At 43.5% G+C, this 19,787-nt stretch overlaps 3 protein-coding genes across 5 annotated transcripts in view; 2 read left to right on the forward strand and 1 right to left on the reverse strand.

Moving 5' to 3' along the window:
• The window catches only part of RCN2 (reticulocalbin 2), a 425,951-nt gene that overhangs the window by 165,659 nt on the left and 240,505 nt on the right, over positions 1-19,787 (reverse strand). The window lies entirely within an intron of this gene.
• On the forward strand, positions 2,097-12,492 carry LOC137436782 (uncharacterized). The gene is made up of 2 exons (XM_068130872.2): positions 2,097-2,895; positions 9,839-12,492. Exons 1-2 carry the CDS (start codon positions 2,463-2,465, stop codon positions 10,282-10,284), a joined length of 879 nt encoding a protein of 292 aa, XP_067986973.2. The 5' UTR covers positions 2,097-2,462; the 3' UTR covers positions 10,285-12,492.
• TTC4 (tetratricopeptide repeat domain 4) overlaps positions 2,134-19,787 on the forward strand; it is an 84,484-nt gene continuing 66,830 nt past the window's right edge. For 2 of the 3 annotated variants that reach the window (XR_013624988.1, XM_078786770.1), the window contains exon 1: positions 18,260-18,409. Coding sequence is in view for 1 of the 3 variants with exons in the window: in XM_078786770.1 (XP_078642896.1) it covers positions 18,293-18,409 (117 nt within the window). In the remaining 2 variants the exon portion in view is untranslated. Of the gene's footprint in view, positions 2,171-12,858; positions 12,930-18,259; positions 18,410-19,787 lie in introns of those variants that run through there. The other variant, XM_078786771.1, reaches the window with a different exon arrangement.

Raw genomic sequence — 19,787 nt, forward strand, 5'->3', positions numbered from 1 at the left:
AGGAAAGAAGTTGGAATTACAAACAAGGTGGATCTGGGGTGAATTAGTGGGGGTAGAAAAGATCAAGGTTTTGGATGGGGGAAGATAAGAGATTGTGGTGAACAGCTGTTTTAAAGACCTGGAGGGAGGAGTGGGATTGAAGGGAGTGTGGGAGTTTGTTCCAGAGGCGGGAGAAAAGAGGAATGAAGGAGTGAAGGTGAGCAGAGAGCCGAGATTTCGGCAGTTTAACCATCAGAGGCTTGCTGGCAGATCTTGTGCGACCTGTAGGAATATTTGGGGGACAGAGCACAGAGAGAGCTGGGGGAGCAAGGCCGGAGAGGAGTCGGTAGAAGACAGAAAGACCACCTACCTGCCTGCGGTGAGTGAGTGAAAGGCCCTCAGAGATAGCTTCATCGCGGGAGATTCCAATGATTCTGAAAGCTTTGGTTTCAACAGCGTGAAGCCGAGCTAGGTGTGAGGCAGGAGCACCGGCCCATAGGGGAGAACAGTATTCCATTGAGCTGTGGATGAAAGCCTTGTATGTGGTGAGGAGCTCAGATGTGCCTAGGAAGGACTTCGCACGACGGAGGATGCCCAGTCGGCGACTGACTTTGCAGGCGAGCTTGGAAATGTGGTTTTCCCAAGAAAGATCATGGCAGATAGTGAGACCCAAAAGCTTGAGCGACAGAACTTCTTGGAGAGGATTGTTGAGAAAGTAGATGGGAGGGTTGTCCAGTCGATCTTTTCGGAGAGACATAGTAAGAGTGTGAGATTTGTCAGGATTGAAAGACATGTTCCACTTGTTTGACCAGTCTGTGATTTTGTCCATGTCTGCAGAGAGTGAGGAGGCTGCAGACTGCCGATCTGAGGGAAGAGGAATGGAGCGGCAGAGAGTGGAGTCATCAGCAAAGAGATAGAGAGGATTTTCCAGAGAGTCGGAGAGATCATTGATAAAGACCAGAAAAAGCACAGGGCCCAGCACACTGCCTTGGGGAACTCCAGCCTGAACAGGAAGGGGAGATGAGAGAAATCCATTCAGGGCCACACGTTGACTACGACCAGGGAGGAAGTCCGCAAGCCATGCATGGATTCCATTGAGATTCCATTGAGAGCTGCATGTTGACCACGAGAGTAGAGGAAGTCAGTAATCCATGTGTTGAGTTGGCCTTGGATATCATAGCAGAGAGTTTGGAGAGTAAGGCAGGATGTCACACTTTTAAAAGCTCAAGATATGTCCAGAGAGATGGCCCTGATCTCTTGCCTGACATTGAAGGCCTCCATCCATTGTTGGGTGAGTCGAAGCAGCTTGTCCAACGTGGAGTGACCTTGTCTGAAACCAAATTTTTGATCTGAGATGAGGCTGTTGGAGAAAATGAAAGATTTTATATCAACTGCGATGATGGATTCCATGACCTTAATGATAATTGGAAGTAAGCTAATTGGTCAGTAGTTAAGGGGATCAGTTTTTGCATCTTTTATGGAATGCAGTGATTTTGGCTGATTTCAAAGGAAATGGAAGGTAACCTCGGACAAATGATGGGTTTGTGACAAGGACGAAGTGATTCGATTTTGGTGAAGAATAGGATCCAGAACCAGATACTATAACTTTTAAGTGATTCTTCACCATTGAGAGATAGGGCCAAAAAACGATATGTCGCACAATATACCCCGCGCCCCCATTCTATAATTTGAAATCCCTTAAGTATGCAATCGGAGACCAAATATATCGAAGTATTGATTGGATTTATGCAAAGTGTCGATATAGGATTTATGCAAATATGAGACATTTCCACAACAGAGATTTATTGGGACTTTGTATAGCGTTCTGGGAACTTCATCGAAATGCATTGTGGTAAAAACATTTTGTTGCAATGTGTTCCAAGTTGAGTGAAAAAAGAGCGAGATTTGTCAGACTAAATCGACGAGATTAACGTTCCGCGAAGCACGTAATCGAGGTATTCGTACAGTTAGCGAAAGCCATGGCAGTGTAGATGGCAGCTGTCTTTTGGTAATATATATGGACATGCGCTTGTATCCACTACGACTCTATGGCAATGTTAATATATTGTATTTATGCTTGACGTATAATGAATAAATTATTTTTGTGCGCTATTGTTATTATTTTCTAAATAAAGGATAATTAAATGCGATATTTAACGTGGTGCGCAATTTTTCACAAAACCTTCGTCATGTAAGCTCTGCATTTAATTTCCTTTTCTATATTATATTAAAGGGAATTGTAATTGCGGGTGTTTACTGTTTATATACATGGCGTGTGAACAAGATTGTGTGGAGCTTTTCCAAATGGGATTTCTTTTTATATGGGAATCCTCCATTCGCATCACTTTGAATACATTGCACGTGATTATGGTCAATGATTTGTTTCCGCCGCCGTTGGGCCCGTGAACAACCGTAGGTCGGTAGCACTAGCAGAGTCCGTATCGGAAGCGTGAGGAGTCCGTCACCGCGCAGGTCGATCAGTCATGGCCGTGGTCGCAGCTGGCGACGAGGCTCCGAGGAAGCGAAAGCAGCGCTTCTCCGAGAGCGAACTCAAGGTGCTCTTGAGTGAGGTCGAGCGCCGCAAGACGATGCTCTTCGGGGTCAGGGGGCAGCCGGCGGGAGCCACCCGAAGCAGCTTGGCTTGGGCCTTGGTGGCCCGGAGGGTCGGTGCCGTGGCCGGAGTGTCCAGAGACGGGACGAGCGTTCGAAAGCGCTGGAATGACGCGAAACGCTCCGTTAGCCGCAAGATGGCAGGAGCTATCGGGTGTTCGGCTGCTGGCGACGACCAGGCGCGGGTTTTGGGGCTTTCTTCTTGGGAGCAAAGGGTTGCGAACGTCATCTTGGATGGCGAGATCGGAAAACCTGGGGGGCGACCCGAGGCCGAGAATGAGCGCACTTCTACTTCTAGTGACGAGGGTAACTTCAACAAAGTATTCCATTGCAGTGATGTTTGTGATGATTTCATTCATACCTGTCTGTATGTGTACACCTAGGCTCATGGAAGAGCGGGGTCCAGGGCAATGAACTGGCAGTGGCATCTAATCAGAGTTTGACAGAAGAAGTGAAGGAAAGAATGAACAGGAAAAGAGAGGAGGTGAGGAAACACAGTCACCTGCAAGGTAACAGTTGGGGTTTTGGAGGGTTACTAGTGGTAGATAAGATTGGGGTTCGGGATGTGGGACGAGGTGACCTGTGGGACGAGGTGGTGCACCGCTTGGTTGAAGCCACTGAGCGAGGAGGAGTGTGATTGAAATGGGTTGGAAAGCAGTGCAGTCAAGGTGTGTAGTCAACCTGGATTTTGCAAGTTTAACCAGGAGGGGGTTCTCGGAAGAATCCGTACACCATGAAGGACGTGGGCAGTGTCCTGTGGGAGCAGTGTCACCTGTTAGCTGAGATAGCGAAGGCACCGAGACTGGAGGAGAACCGATTAAAATGGAGAGGTCACCGACTCGTCCACGATGCGAGAGCAGCAGAGCTTGTGCTTCGGCCTTGTGGCCAGATGTCATCGATTGATGGTGTATTGTGTCCAAGATTGATGTGGATAGTTTTTATCCAATGGTGGGGATGATGGAAAGCCCGTTCAATGATGGTGGGACTATGATGGGATTTGATGCAATGAGGTGGTTTGTACGCAGCCTGTGGCTGCTCGACTGCATCATCTTCTGGGGGTGCGGCTGTGCCATGTTCTCTATTGCCAGTAAGCTAGTACTTATTTTGCCCACCTCAGAAAGAAGACAGGCTGAGTCAACCCACCTGGTGTTAGTTCAACCGCACGACGGGGGTTGAGCTTAAACTCAGGACCCTATGATCTCAAGCCAGCCACCTTAGCCCTTTAAGCCAACACCAGGCTTGATGGAACGTGAAAGGATGGATATTCTTGTTCAACGCACATGCATGGTTTTTACAATGTACCTGCAACCTGCTGCTCGAACATTGAAAGAGGAAGCACCTGATGCTGCAATCACCAGACCAGATGATATCTGACATGAACAACCAACAGGAACAATCTGTGGAGGTGCCTGAGGAGAACAATCTGTAAATCAGAGTGAGGATTAAATCAGGATGGGTTTAGCTATGAGGCGCATTGTTTGTAAAGTTTTATTTATTTATTTTAAAATCGGAGTAAGGATTAAATCAGGATGGGTTTAGCTATGAGGCGCATTGTTTGTAAAGTTTTATTTATTTATTTTAAAATCGGAGTAAGGATTAAATCAGGATGGGTTTAGCTATGAGGTATGAATGAATGATCGTTTTTATTTTTTTCGTTATTTTTCCCCGCTAGAGCAGGGGTTAGCCTTGCGGGCCCCATGACAATCATGGTTCCCTGTTTGAGGCAATGTTTTTATGGCCGGATGCCCTTCCTGACGCCAACCCTTAGTCGCAGGGATACGGCGTACCTATTCTAAATCGGGCTACACACCGGGATCATTCATCCCAGCAAGCTGGTGTTCAATTTGTCGAACTTGGAAGGATGACAGGCTGAGTCAACCCCCCTGGCATTAATTCAGCGATCGACCGGGATTCGAACTCAGGATCCTAGGATCCCAAGCTTGCACCCTAACCGCTAAGCCAACATCAGGCTATTTTAGCTATGAGGTATGTTGTTTGTAAAGTTTTTATTATTTTTTATTTTTTCCGCGTTATTTTAAAATCAGAGTAAGGATTAGATCAGGATGAGTTTAGCTCTGAGGTTCGTTGGTTGTGAAATTTTTATTTCAAGTATATTGGTTGGTCTTGTGTGTTATTCTGTCTGTCTCTCTGTTTGTATATCAATTGCCTACAGGTCACAATTTTAAACCGATCTTTACAAAACCTCACCAAATGGTGTAGTCGGTCGTAAGGAAGAAGCCTATTCATTTTGAGGTCAAAATGTCAACAACTATGTCAAATTTCTAAAATCCTCAATTTTAATCCAATTTACTTGAATTTTGAAGGACATTTGCACATCCGCTCACATAATTCAATGACCAATTATTTTTGAGGTATAAAGGTGAAAAGGTCAACATAGGACAAAGGTAAACAACTAATTTTAGGGATTTTGTAAATATCGTGCTGTGCACGACATATTTCTTGTTTATTTATTTTTTTAATAAGAATGAGGATTAACTAATGATCGATTTATCAATGAGGCTCGTTGTTTGAAAGTGTTTTTATCGTATCAAATTTTATTGTATGTATCAAATCATAATGAGGATTAAATCAGAATAAGTTTAGCTATGTGGCTAATTGTTTGTGAAAAAATATATTTATATTTTAAATCAGAGTGAGGATTAAATCAGGATGAGTTTAACTACAAGGCTCATCGTTTGTAAAGTTATTTTTTTCGGATTGTCTGTCCGTCCGTGCATCTGTGATAGGTTTTTGTGATCGGTTTTGTTACCACAATAACTTGTCAGTGGCGGATCCAGGGGGGGGGGGGGGGGGGCTTCACTGGGTGCACGTGAACCTCCCCTTTCCCCTTACCCTCTGCCCTACCCTACCTATGGACAGAGGTTGTTTTCACCGCTATCAGTTTGTGTGCGTGCAGGATGTCTCAAAAAGTTATTGACGAATTTAAATGAAATCTGCTGGGCAGGTTGAGTGTGTAGTATGGACGAATTGATTGGAATTTTGTGAAAATCTGTATCCGGATACGAGAGTTATTAATTCTTTGAAGTGATTCTTCACCATTGAGAGATAGGGCAGCAACGATATATCGCATGATATTTCAAAAAGTTGTGGATGGATTCGGCTGAAACTTGGTGGGCAGGTTGAGTGTGTGACACGGAAGAATTGATTCGATTTTGGTTAAGATCCGAATACGGATCCAGATATGAGAATTTTTAAAGTGATTCTTCACCATGGAGCGATTGGTCTAAAAACGACATATAGAATGTTATTTCAAAAAGTTGTGGATGGATTCGGACGAAACTTGGTGGCCAGGTTGAGTGTGTGACAAGGACAAATAGATTCAATTTTGGTGAAGATCTGAATATGGATTCGAATACGAGAATTCATTCTTTACCATTGAGTGATTGGTTTAAAAACGATATATAGCATGATATCTCAAAAAGTTGTGGACGTTTTTTTCCATAACTTGGTGAATGAATTGGTTTGGCGACAATAAGAAGCCGATTTGATTTTGGTTCAGGTCCGAATCCAGATCCGGTTTATCAGTGGGATACAAAACGTAAACTGTTCAACCTGGCAGAGATTTGCTTCCTACCGAGTACCTTTCTAGTCTGTCACATGATCGTTGTGTGAGACATCACGACAATTAAAACAATCACGCTAAGCTATTTCGTTGACGCAGCAATTAATCCAAGCCACGTTACTTTTCTCCTCTAGTTCTGTGTTAATTTCTGATACGAAGTGTCCAGATTTGGCTCCTAAGCAAAAGGCAAAATTTTCTGGATCGTCTTCTTCTGGAGACCAAAGCACAGTACAATCCTGAACTACTTCGTCAGGTAATTCAAACATTCAGTTGTTACATCGTCCATTGTTATGACTATCTGATGATCCGTAATGGCGACTTTAGGTTTAGTACTCGGATTGCTTTCATCACATTTTGTGCATTCCCGTTCAATGTCTTTGTTGATCTGTATCGTAAAAATTTTTTATTCACATTCTGGTGTTGACTGGTGTTGCTTAGCGGTTAGGGTGCCGGCTTGGGATCCTAGGATCCTAGGATCCTCGGTTCGAATCCCGGTCGATCGCTGAATTAACGGCAGGGGGGTTGACTCAGCCTGTCATCCTTCCGAGGTCGGCAAATTGAGTACCAGCTTGCTGGGATGAATGATCACGGTGTGTACCCCGATTTAGAATAGGTACACCGAATAGGTACACCTGCGCATCATAAGAGCGTGACCAAGGGTTTGCGTCAGGAAGGGCAACCGACCATAAAAACATTGCCTCAAACAGGGAACCATGATTGTCATGGGGCCCGCAAGGCTAACCCCCGCTCTAGCGGGGAAAATGGCCTTAAAAACGATCATTCATTTCATTCATTGCATCGTTTTTGTAAAGATCCATCGCAAAGATTCCAAAACCTTCTGCTCTTCTTTAGACTCAGTAATTGACAGACCCGAGGCCTTTTCGTAGAGTACCATACCTCAATTTTCCTGAATTTTCCTGTGGAGAAAGTAAGTTGATGGTTGGATATATCACTAGCTCCGGATAAAATTAACTGTTTTTTCCTCGACTCATTTGCAATTTCTATTGTTTTGTGTACTTGGGTGCCACCCTCTTGGAGATATTTTCTTTGTTAACGAATGTAAATAATCATAACAACCGTGATGGATCTATCATTTAAAAATCGTCTCTCACAAACAAAACCAGTTTCCACTTGGTGTGTTGAATCGTGTATCTTAACTACAAACAAAAGTTGCTTCCTCAAATTAAGACGTGCATTCATTTCTACATATAGCAGGCCAGCTACCACTTTGGACAAAAACACCAACAAGAAGGCAAACGAGCCACATTCTACAAATTCAAGTTCTACGCAACCTTCAGTGTCCCAGGTATCATATTTTCTGGCCTTGGAAACTGAGTCGCCCCCGGCACCATCGTGCATCTCCATATCTGGTGCCTCTCCTCCAATGATACCGCTGCTGGCTCAGGCCAATGACTTTGGACCTGCTCGTAAAACCACATACCCACTTCACTGAGCATACGAGACGGGTCACACAGGCACTGCATCTCATCCCATTTGTGATCTGCTCGTTTGGGACAGTACACACAGAAGTCATCAGTGAACTGGTGGATTTCTACCAAGATGGCCTGCCATCGCCAATATTGGTTGATACAGAGGTGCCCAGTTGTCAGCTAGAGTGTAAAGGCAAGTCGATATCAGAAGTCCCAAACACAGCAGCAAAAACCCTCAAAGAGACAGACAAATCATTCTTCCGTGACATCCACTGCTTGATACGTCTCTTCTGCACGATGCCCATAACCTCATGTGAGTGTGAGCGGTCCATTAGTGGACTGAGATGTCTGCAGACAACAATGTGTGAAGATCAGATGAATGGACTGCTACTAATGCACATTCACTTTGATGTGAATTTAGATAGAAATGTCATCATTGATGACCTGACATGGCGAAATCCACGGAGAGTGGAGCTTCTGGACATCCTTTAGTAGAGCTAGTCGACTACAAGAGCTAACGATGTACAAATAGTAAACCGTCACTTCACTCAGTAGGCTGGCTGGCACAAGCTTACATTCATCACCATTGAGTAGGCTGGCTGGCACAAGCTTACATTCATCACCATTGAGGGCAATATCTGTCTTTGAGCTAAATATTGTCAGGTGAAAAAACTAGAAGACGAATACATTGACTTGAAGAAGGCTTGGTGGTAGATTTTGCGACCTGTGACTATTTTAACCTCAAGTGAACCCCCCCAAAAAAATTTCTGGATCCACCCCTGCTTGTGTACCACCGATGGGATTTTGACCAAAGTTGGTACACATATGTATTATGATGCAAAGATTAACTGATTTGGTTTTGGGACAAAGAGGTCATAGGTCACAGTCTGTAATAGGTTTTCTTTACCATGATAATTAAAGAACGGCTGAAGATAAACTTGGTACAAGTATGTATGTATCATGATGTAAAGAGAAACAGATTAGATTATGGGGTCAAGAGGTCAAAGGTCAGAGGTTATGTTTGGTAAAAAATTCTGTTACTGTGCTAACTTGTGAACCAGTGATGGGATTTGACCAAACTTTGTATAAGTACATATTATGATGCAAAGAAGAACTGTTTAGATTTCGAGGTCAAAGATCAGATGTCATGTCATGTAAAAATGTGATACTTGAGAACAGCCAAAGGCATTTAAATCAAACTTGGTACAAGTATGCACTGTATCAAAAAAATAACCACCTTTGGAGGCTTTCGAGGCCACCTTTAGAGGCACTGTATATTGATGTAATAATGTGGGCAGAGGCATATCAGTCGATGTCGCAATGTCAAAGAGTGACGTTTATTATTAAATCAGGATATGTTTAGCTACGAGGCTTGTTGTTTGTAAAGATTTTATTTTTATTCAGAGTGAGGATTAAATCAGGATGGATGGCGTTAAGCATATTTCTTTATACACTATTATTTATATACAAGTTTATTTTTATATACAAACAGGTAAACGAAAAAACATGTTTTAAGGCTACACACCTTATTTTTAAAAAGTTTTAAACCTTTTTTTTAATTGTAAAAAAAAAAAAAAAATTAAATTTAATTTTGATAGATGAAAATGTACCAGAAAAGAGGACCGTGGGCCAAATTTCAGCTCTGTAGGACGCATGGAACGTAGAAAACGAACACGGATAGGACAGAGGGTGCAAGACCAGACAGGAGGTGGTTGAACACAGAGAGGCCACAGACCTGTCTGCGATGGGTAAGTGACAGGCCCATAGACTCAGCTTCATCGTGGGAGACTCCAATGTTCTTGAAGGCCTTGGTTTACACGGCATCTAGCTGAGAAAGGTGTGAGGCAAGGGAGCTATCCCCAAAAGGGGAAAGCAGTATTCCATCAAGCTGCGGATGGAAACTTTGAAGGTGGATAGAAGTTCAGGTGTGTCAAAAGTGATTTCATTGGGTCGAGCTACCCAGTGTAACCAAACTGGTGTTATTGCTTAAATACATCCAGGGAAACGGGAGGGGATTCTTAGTTGGGGGAGAGAGTTGAGGTTAAAATAACACCATGGTTGTGCATAATATGAATTTGTAAAAAGTGTGTGTGTGTGTGTGTGTGTGTGTGTGTGTGTGTGTGTGTGTGTGTGTGTGTGTGTGTGTGTGTGTGTGTGTGTGTGTGTGTGTGTGTATGTATGTGTGTGTGTGTGTACATACGTGTACACGTCCCTATGTGTCTATATGTTTTTTCAGATGTGAAGGTGAGAAAATGCTCAAATGAAGGACAGCTTCAGCAAGAGCAAGATGTCAAGGTTTTGTTAATGGATACGTTAAGCAAGAATCGCGCAGAGAGGAACCATGAGAGTGATCAACTCCCAGCGGATTGCTTGCCTCATATTGTCCCGAGTCATGCTACCTCAGTTGTTACATCAACAGATTGTGGCATGACAAAACAGCCACAAAGTAACTTCATTCCTTACCATCCCACACTGCCTGGTAGCAAAGGCAGTGGACGAATGGAGGCCGAAGGCCAGGCATCACGGCAGGTGCATTTTCAGCTGGGTGCGTTGACACAAGCCCTCACAGCTGTTGATTCAAGGCTCCAAGAAATATCCCACAATCAAGTTTCTATGATCAAGGTCCTGCAGGCTATCAGTGACCAATTGGAGACTACAGCGGGACAGCGGCCACCTCAGTGATCCTCAAGCGATCTGACCACCATTCGTTGCAATTTGGTGCGTCTCTGCGGCCGCATTCGAATTGGAAATCCTGTTTCATGTGCAACTCTTTGAGTGAAGAATCAGAACTTTATTCGGCACTGAGTGACACATCTTGCTGTATTTCCCATCACCATCACCATCCTCATCCAGCATTTATAATTGTCTGTGATCTATGTTTAGTGTTGTTGAGGGTCTGGTACACTGAGAGCAGACATTGTTGTATGATGAGGTCATTGGATGTAGCTATAAATAAGTAAAAATTTGAGTTTTCCAAGTTTTTACCTCCGCCATAGAAGGTGAAGGTTATGTTTTCACCCCTGTCTATTTGTTTGTCTGTGAGCAGGATATCTCAAAAATATATGGACGGATTTGGATGAAACTTGGTGGACAGGTGGCGTGTGAGACATGGACAAATTGAATAGATTTTGGTGAAGATCTTGATCCGATAATGTTAAACATATCCTGATCCTGAATGTTATACCGATCTTGAACGGTATAAAGCACGATATCTCAAAAAATTGTTTACGTATTCGGACAAAGCTTGGTGGATCAGTTGTTTCGGTGACGAGAACAAGCCGATTAGATTTTGGTTTAGGTCTGAATGCAGATCCGGCCTATCAGTGGGATGTGAAACGTTAACTGTTCAGCCAGGCGGAGGCATGCGCTCTACCGAGTGCCTTCTTGTTGGAAAAGTTATCATTTCTTGAAGTGGGTGCTATATAGTGTGCCAACTTTGCTTGATCCAGGCCATTTCTGTCTAGTCCAGTTGAACAACTCCTTCCAACATGCCACGAGCATGCTGTTCTGGCCAGTATTATCACAAGCAAACCACATCAATTAATTAGGCCTAAATTGATACAAAAGACAATCAAAATCATGTGACGTGCTTATTCCCACCATAGCTTGTTTGCTTTTGTGTATGACGTTATCAGGACAGTCACTCTCATGAGATAAACAAAATATGGGAGATGCGCTGGTGCAGAGGGGTAATATATGAATCGGCATTTTGCGTGGCGAGGGATCACAATCCTGGATGGGTCACCACTCTGACAGGATACTCGAGTGAGTGAGCAGGAATTTGTAATTGGTTCATGGCACCGGCGATATCTCACCGACTCTTTGTGAAAGACACCATGGGATCTTTAACCACTACCAACTAATTTTAGCAGATGGAACTCCTATTTAACGTCAGTCTGTGGGATGGTACACACATTGACGAATCGCCCTGCCTGTGAAACACCAGGAAGACGGTTTATAGCTGGGTCTGCAGCTTAGAAGTGAACCCAGGCTTTTGATGGCTTGGAGGTGAGTTTGCTTACCTCTAGGCCATTGGTTCCCATACATTTTTGTCCAGGACCAAAAATTTGAAATCTCATTCGCCTTGCGACCCAAATGGTATCCGATACCTACTTGGTAAAAATTGTCGGATAAAACGCTTTCGATGTGAAAAACCGGAATTTTGAGGTGTGTTTTCAATTTTGGGTCGCGACCCTGGACTTGGGAACCCCTGCTCTTGGCCATCATTCCAGCCCCGGTAATAAAATGTTGATGGGTGTTGTCCAAATATAGTATTGACGTAACATTTTGTGGATTCTCGTCTATGTCCATGGCCTTTTTGACTCCAACAACCTGCAATTTCCAAGCAAAAGACTATTTTCAATCGCGCGATGGAGGTTTCCTTCTTGAATTGTGACTTCCGGTTTTACGCACTTATGCACCTATATACCCTGCCACCACTTTAAATTGGAATATAAATGTTTGGATGACATGTTTGTTGTTTAATCCCGTCAAAGAGGCACTAATTGTAAGCACAAAGAAATACGTGCAGCATTCAAGAAGTTCTACCAATGAGATCCAGTAGGCCAAGAAATATAGAACGAGCGAGAAATTATTATTTTAATACTAATCGATGAATCGATCAAACACACTCGTGTATTGAAAGTGGAAAAAAACTTTGGTACATCTTTAACTATTGGTGAATATGTTGTGCGAATAATATTTTGAGCATTCCACATATGGTGAGAATAACCAAATGGTATTGATGACTAATGTGACGTTGAATGCACAATCAAATCAGATATAAACATTGCCAATGCATGCAATGAGTGTTTTGATTATTGTATAACTTTTGTTAAAGTACACGAGTTAACGAATTGCGCTCAGAAATAATAAATACATTTACTGAAACTGGCTCAATTGACTTGGTTAAAATCCCCAACCAGTAATTTGTTCCACAATTGGTTTGGGCAGCAATTCGTAATTTGTTGAGGATGGCGGTGATAACTCTGCCTACTCTCATGAAATACAGCGTCCACCAGCTAATGCAAAGCGATGAAAGCCCCAGTTGATGTGCAGCCAAGGTATGGTGTACTGCGCGATTCAACGCTTGGCCTGTGAAGCGCCAGTGCGACAGTTTATAGTCTGATTGTGAGTCAAACCCAGAATAAGCAACCCAGCTCAAAGGTAAGTGCACTCTGCTCCATGTATATTGTACGAGCAAAAGTACCCGTACTTCACAAACATTCTGCTCTGTTTACCCTTCATTTGCCATAGGTCATCTTCCCATCTGCTTGGAAATCAGCTAACATCACCTTCATCAACCGTCCTTGTTGCTCGCTGCGAAGGTCAGTGTTGGATTCTTTGGTTTGAACCTCTGCTTGAAATTAGTGAAATGAAACGTTTTTAAAATTCCGAATTGCTCTCACTCAGATTGGAACATCATCACAATGCATATTGTTAAGTTGTGAAACACTATGAAGGCTGAAAAAATGTATGCCTCCGCCGACCAAGTCGCCAGACATGTTTTCGGGTCCGGCTGCTGTCCATCCGTTCGAGATAGGTTTTCGTTACCGCGATAACTTGAGAATGGCTGAAGGGATGCAAGTCAAACTTGGTACAGGTATGTATAATGATGCAAAGATATCTGATTCGATTTTTTGGAGTCACGAGGTCAAAGGACAGAGGTCATGTTCAGTAAAAAATCCTGTTGCCCGATAACTTGAACAATCATTTTGACTGTTCAAACACAGGAAGCAAGAGGAATTTTTAAAACCTCACAGCAGGCAGGTTGGCGGTCTTTCTATCTTCTACCGACTCGTCTCTGGCCTTGTACTCCCTGCTCTGTGCTCTGTCCCCCAAATATTCCTGCAGGAAGCACAATATCTGCCAGCAACCCTCTTATGGTCAAACTGCCAAAATCAAGACTCTCTGCTCACCTTCACTCCTTCATTCCTCTTTTCTCCCGCCTCTGGAACAAACTCCCTCACTCTCTTCAATCCCACTCCTCCCTCCAGGTCTTTAAAACAGCTGTTCACCACCATCTCTTATCTTCCCCCATCCAAAATCATGATCTTTTCTACCCCTATGAATCCACCCCAAACCCACCTCCTTCAGATTCCATTTTCTCTCCTGATATCCCCTGTAGTGTCCATCTTGTTTATCCCATGTAACCCACCCTAGCCCTCTCCCTTCCATAGATCTCCTGATGTCCCTTTTCCCTACTGTTATTGTGCTTCCCTCTCTCTCTCCTTCATGTTTTCCACTCCCTTTATTATATGTACTATGTGTTAGCTTTTATACGACCCTCGACCAGGTGTACAAACCCCCCCCCCCCCAAAAGAGTCAAAATGACTTCCGGCCTTCCTGATGTTAAACTTTCAGTTTTTCAGCGGATGATGATTTATAATACCCGATACCACCAGGTGGCGCTATACGATACACATTTACATGGAGAGAAAATTGAGGTCTTTCTCCCATTCCGAAGCCTCCCTCCCCCTTACAACCTCACTCTCCCAACCTCATATATGCTATCCGGAATAAAAACCACACATACTACCTCAGGCAACATGTAAAATTTGGTTGGATTTTTTTTCAGTCGATTTTTATGCCTCCGCCGACGGAGGCATTATGTTTTCAGGTTGTTCATCCGGCTGTCCGTCCATCCGTCCGTGATAGGTTTTCGTTACCGTGATAACTTGAGAACGGCTAAAGGGATCTGATTCAAACTTTCGTAACAACGAGCTCTCTCGGCGCAGTTCTTCAATAAACAGTTCGTGCAACGCAATCCCCGGTGCAGTTAGTTACCATCAATGGTTCCCTGTGCAGTCCGTTTCAGCCCCGAGTCGACTCTCAGTTCACTCTCGTAAAAAGGCTCGCGCTGGCGCTTATATTACGCGCTCACAGATCAATCCGCCTCTTTGAAACCACGCCGGCCAGCGAGCTCAGCCCTGGTTGGTTGGCGAGGGCTCACCGGCTCCGCCCTCGACGGCGAGTTGACAGGGTCACGCCTCATTCCCGTGTCCCGCCCCCTTTTTCCTCGGCCTTAGACCGCGTGTTCAATGGCGTTTGGAGCGAGGCAGCGAACGCTGCTGGTCAAGCAGAAGCGCGTAATAGAATTGGGAGGGACAAGCCCCGACTGTAGGGGTGCATACTGGCGTAGCTTGGAGAGAGCGGCTGGCCAAGAAGCGAATGGGGCCTATCTTATTTAATTAATGCAACGCAGATTCAACTATTGGGAACACAGCCTTATCTGAAACACATACTAAGGAAATAACTGAAAGTCCTATGGTGTCCAACGTGTTGCTGTGGCCTAACTATGGGTGCAACTTTTGACCTTTTAAATGATGGAATATTATTTACAAAGTGAGAGGTTTTCGTTACCGTGATAACTTGAGAACGGCTAAAGGGATCTGATTCAAACTTCGTACAAATATGTATAATGATGTAAAGATTAACTGATTAGATTTTGGAGTCCCGAGGTCAAAGGTCAGAGGTCATGTCAGGTAAAAATGTGAGAACTTGTGAACAGCTGAAGGGATTCAAATTAAAACTTGGTACAGGTATGTATAATGATGTAAACATGAACCGAGTAAATTTTGGGGTCAAAGGTCAGAGGTCATGCCAGGTAAAAAGGTGATAACTGGAGAACAGCTGAATAGATTTTAATCAAACTTGGTACAAGTATTATAATGTGGGCGGAGGCATATCGGTTGACGTCGAAGAGTGTCGTTCTAGTTTTATTTTTTGAAGCATATATCAACATGAATTGAGCTTTATATATTAAACTAACCAAACATTTCAGCATGTTTAAATTATGGTGAAATTATTACATATAATGTATTTGTTTCAAAGTTGTTCCACACCAAATAAAATGAATAGTCGTGAGTGGGACAGACGTCCGCCCCTCGATCGAGGGTGGTCGTAGTTGGGGTGCATTAGGTGATTAAGTTAATTTTCCGTTTGCTTCGATGGAAAATTACGTGCCCTTGGAGGCTGAAATGCCTAGTAACACGATTGTATTCACACAGTGAAACCTTTGTGGGATGAGCGGGTCCTAAATTAATGAAAAACGTTCCTTCAGTTTTTTCCAGTGAAGGTATCCTTAAACCCTTTTTAGAGCTTATAGGGTCTAAAGGGTGTACGTGTTTAAAGGGGTATAAAGTGTTGAAAGGGTCTTAAAATAACTAAAATGGTCTGAAGGGGTCTGAAGGATGTAAATGTATAAAGTAGTGGTTCTCAACTGGTGGTCCATGGTGACTTTTTTCGGTGGTCCAGAGGAACATTGTCCAAAGTCACATGGCATGAGAAATACATTTCAAACCAAAATGTTTGTTGTCTCCTCTTTTTTTTATCATGTCTCAAAAAGGAGGTGGTCCACGAATTTTTTTTTGATTGGCTTGGTGGTCCATGGACTGAAACGAGTTGAGAACCATTGGTCTTCTGGGTCTATAGGGGGTAAAGGTCTAAAGAGTTCTTTAGACTATTAGGGGTCGAAAGGGTCTCTGGCATCTAAGTGGTCTAAAGGGTCTATGGGATTCAAGAGGTCTAAAGGGTACATTCCATTACTAGTTGGGGTCTAAAGGTCGAAAGGGTCTTAAAAGGATTTGTCCCTTGTCTGCCCCCACGCAACTCTGTCCTCTCCTATCATTTTATTCCCCGTCATTCAAACCAAGAGGGCATTGATGACATCAAGGGGTTAAAATTTAATTGAGAGCCTGAATTAAATTCTGATTAAGATCAATTTAAATGAAGAGGTTAAAATCAAATAACGATGAAAATGATTTTATTGAATTAACAATCTTGTAAGGTGACAGAATGTCGCAGTTTGTGATGGACATACACCCTGGTGTTGGGTTAGCGGTTAGGGTGCCGGCTTAGGATAACCTAGGATCCTGGGTTCGAATCCCGGTCGATCGCTGAATTAACGCCAGGGGGGTTGACTCAGCCTGTCGTCCTTCCGAGGTCGGCTAATTGAGTACCAGTTCACTGGTAATTCCCTGTTTGTCGTTAAAGGCGGCAAAAAGGGTTGGCGTCAGGAAGGGCATCCGGCCATAAAACATTGCTTCAAAAAGGGGACCGAAAAAAACAACAACAACCACGGTGCCCGAAAAAGGCCAACCCCCGCTTTGCGGGGAAAAATGGCCTCTAAAGGTGGTTATATATATATACAAACACCGATTACATTTCGAGTTGATGAGCTGCTGTAATTATCTCACCACTTGGATGAAAATTTAAATGGATAGTATTAAAGTGGAACAGACGCTCATGTCTGGATGGAGGGTAGTCGTCGCCCGTCGGTAGGCATGAGTCGGTGGGCATGAGAAGGTGCGCATGAGCAGGTGGGCATGAGTAGGTGGGTATGGGTAAGTGGGCATGAGTATGTGACAAAAGACAAACAAACAGTCTAAAGTGTTGAAAGGGTCGAAAGGATATTAAAAGAGGTTTAAATAGTCTAAATGTCAAAGGGTCTAGAGGTGGAAGAGGTCTATAGAGGTTTGAAGGTTCATATGAGGTCTAAATGATACATTCCAAAAGTAGTTATGGTCTAACGGGTCAAAAGGAGTCAAAACTCAAAAGGGTCTTACAAGGTTTAAAAATTGGCTTGAAAGGTTGAAGGATTTAGAGGTCTCAAAAGGTCTACTTTAGACCCTTTAAACCTTAACTGGTATAGTATTGCAACATACCCTTTAGACCTCGAGACCCTTCAAATCATTAGACCTTTCAAGACTATTTTTAGATATTGTAAGGAGTAAAGACTCCTTTAAACTCCTTTTACACCCGTCAGAGGTGAGAAATAATGGGTGTGATTGTGAACGAATAAAGGTGAATGTTGAGTTTAGACTTGGGGAGGGGAATGAAGGAAAATGTGTCTGGTGGAACGCTTGTGACGTGTTGTGACTCCCTGCTCTTATTATTACCAACAGTGTGAGAATCGGAGCTGGACCGAAAATGCCTAAACACAGGGCAGACAATATATCAATGTCGTACTGTTTGATTATACAGTAAAAATTATACGTCCTTTGGAGGAGTTAATCCATCTGTGTCCATCCTGGTCGATTTGGTACCAATGGTGCGGAGTAACCAGTAAGACCGTTTGTAACACGCCGTCCGAGGGCGTGGCTCATCTTCCGAGGGCGTGGCTCGTCATCCATGGGCGTGGGCGTGACTTTCACTGCGAGGGCGTGACGATGTACGACAGTGCTGTTTGGGGAAATGCTGGAGACAACGGTAAAGTAATAATGACCTGTCCACCTCCTCGACTTTTTGTGATCCCATAGACACACAACCAACAATGTCTCGTTATCGCTTCCTGTTCCCTTGCCTTGCCGCATTAAATATTTTCATGGTAATTTTGGTAATTACCAAATTATTGGTAATTAACGTACTACAAATTAAAATTGCAGTACTACGAATTATCTATATAAATACAGCTTAAGATATTTAATCTTTTTCTGTAATTTTGCCTTCGTTATTTTAATGTTTGTTGAGGAAATAACCGACAAAGTTACACATCGTTTTGCGGTGTATCAGTTATTATTGTAAGCACGGTTGGCATGTGCTCGCATTAATGTTCAATATTTTTTGACTTGTTAGTTGCGGGGAATATTAAATAATTTTACAAGTGTTTATTAATATAACTTAAATCATAAGTTATTTGTTGTGACCAAGGTGGGTTTTTTTTGTAGAGAGAGTAAACTAGTGCTTGGTGATGGAGTTTGGGCCTGTGCAGAGCGACGGTCCTCAAGAAGATGCATGGGACGCGGTTATGGATGCGTTCGAACATGAAGGATACAGTGGGGGCTTTTCTCGTGAAAAGTGGGAAGAGGTGGGCCATGCTTTTACCTCACGTTATGCACCCAAAGGAGCACGTGGCCTGCAGTCCGACTCGACATCGCACGGCCGATCCGTGTCACGTGATCTGCAATCCGACATCGCGCGCCGCGCGGCGATCCGTGTCACGTGATCTGCAGTCCGACATCGCACGGGCGATCCGTGTCACGTGATCTGCAGTCCGACATCGCGCGACACGGCAGATATTGATTATTGTACTTGATTGTGTCAATAGCTTCTCAATTGTGGCTTTTTGATATTTTAAAATCGATACAGACATAGACTAAGTTATTTAACAACTGTGTACAGCATCCAAACTTAAATAGCCTCGTGAAGAAGCTGTCCTGAATTATTATGAATGGGGTAATTCCTCCCGTGGCGGAGGTTGTTTTCACTCCTGTCTGTTTGTCTGTGAGCCTCATATGTCAAAACGTTGTGGACGAATTATGACAAAACTTGGTGGACGAGTTGGTTTGGCGACAAGAACATTGCGATTTGATTTTGGTTCAGGTCCGAATCCAGATCGAGCCTATCAGTGGGATACAAAACACAAACTCTTCAGCCTGGCGGAGGATTGCACTCTGCCTTGTGCTGTTCTAGTTTCAGACAAGATAATCCTCAACTTTTATGATTTCTGACTCGTAATACTCCTCCCACCAGGTGACACAAAAAAACAATACACATTTACCGAGAGAGAATTTGGGACTTTCCCTCAGTCGTCACCAAAGCCATGGAAAAAACCACTCCCGGAAACCTTCCCGTGGATCCCCAAGTCCCACCACCAGTTTTCAACTCATTCCGTCCATTGGTTATGCTGGAGTGCATTGAAGTCAAACCCAAACACAGACATGCAAGCACACACATACACACACACACACACACACACACACACACACACACACACACACACACACACACACACACAACACATAGGTCAAGAAAAAGGCATCAAAAGGAATATACGACTCATGATGCTTTACCATATTACGTTCAAATCCCATAACTACTGCGTTCATTTGTCTTTCATCCAATGCATGTCCAAGCTCCTGCACGAACCACGCTCAATAACAGTAAAAACGCTGCCATAGTTCCACTGCATGTTAAGTGACCATTAAATCCCACATATTTGTAAAGTGAGAATTTTCAAACCAGGATGTTATTGTGACACTGAATACTGATGTTATGATATTGTTACGGACGCGGTTTAGATGTTATTTACCGAGCGGTGGTATTGCCGCGACCGAACAGTTATTCCCCGACTAGACCCCGATTCCACCCAGACGTTGACCAAATCGCGCTATGTCAAATCAATGATAGAAAGGACACGACGACTGGGAAAGAGGAAACGACGCAAGGGGTACAGTTCTCAAGAC

The sequence above is a fragment of the Myxine glutinosa genome, chromosome 11, assembly GCF_964187855.1.
Source record: "Myxine glutinosa chromosome 11, kmMyxGlut1.1, whole genome shotgun sequence".
Classification (NCBI taxonomy): domain Eukaryota; kingdom Metazoa; phylum Chordata; class Myxini; order Myxiniformes; family Myxinidae; genus Myxine; species Myxine glutinosa.

Coding starts and splice junctions, on each gene's coding strand:
- LOC137436782 (XM_068130872.2), top strand. CDS start 2,463: ATGGCCGTGGTCGCAGCTGGCGACGAGGCTCCGAGGAAGCGAAAGCAG. Junction 2,896..9,838: donor TTCTACTTCTAGTGACGAGG/GTAACTTCAACA, acceptor ATGTTTTTTCAG/ATGTGAAGGTGAGAAAATGC.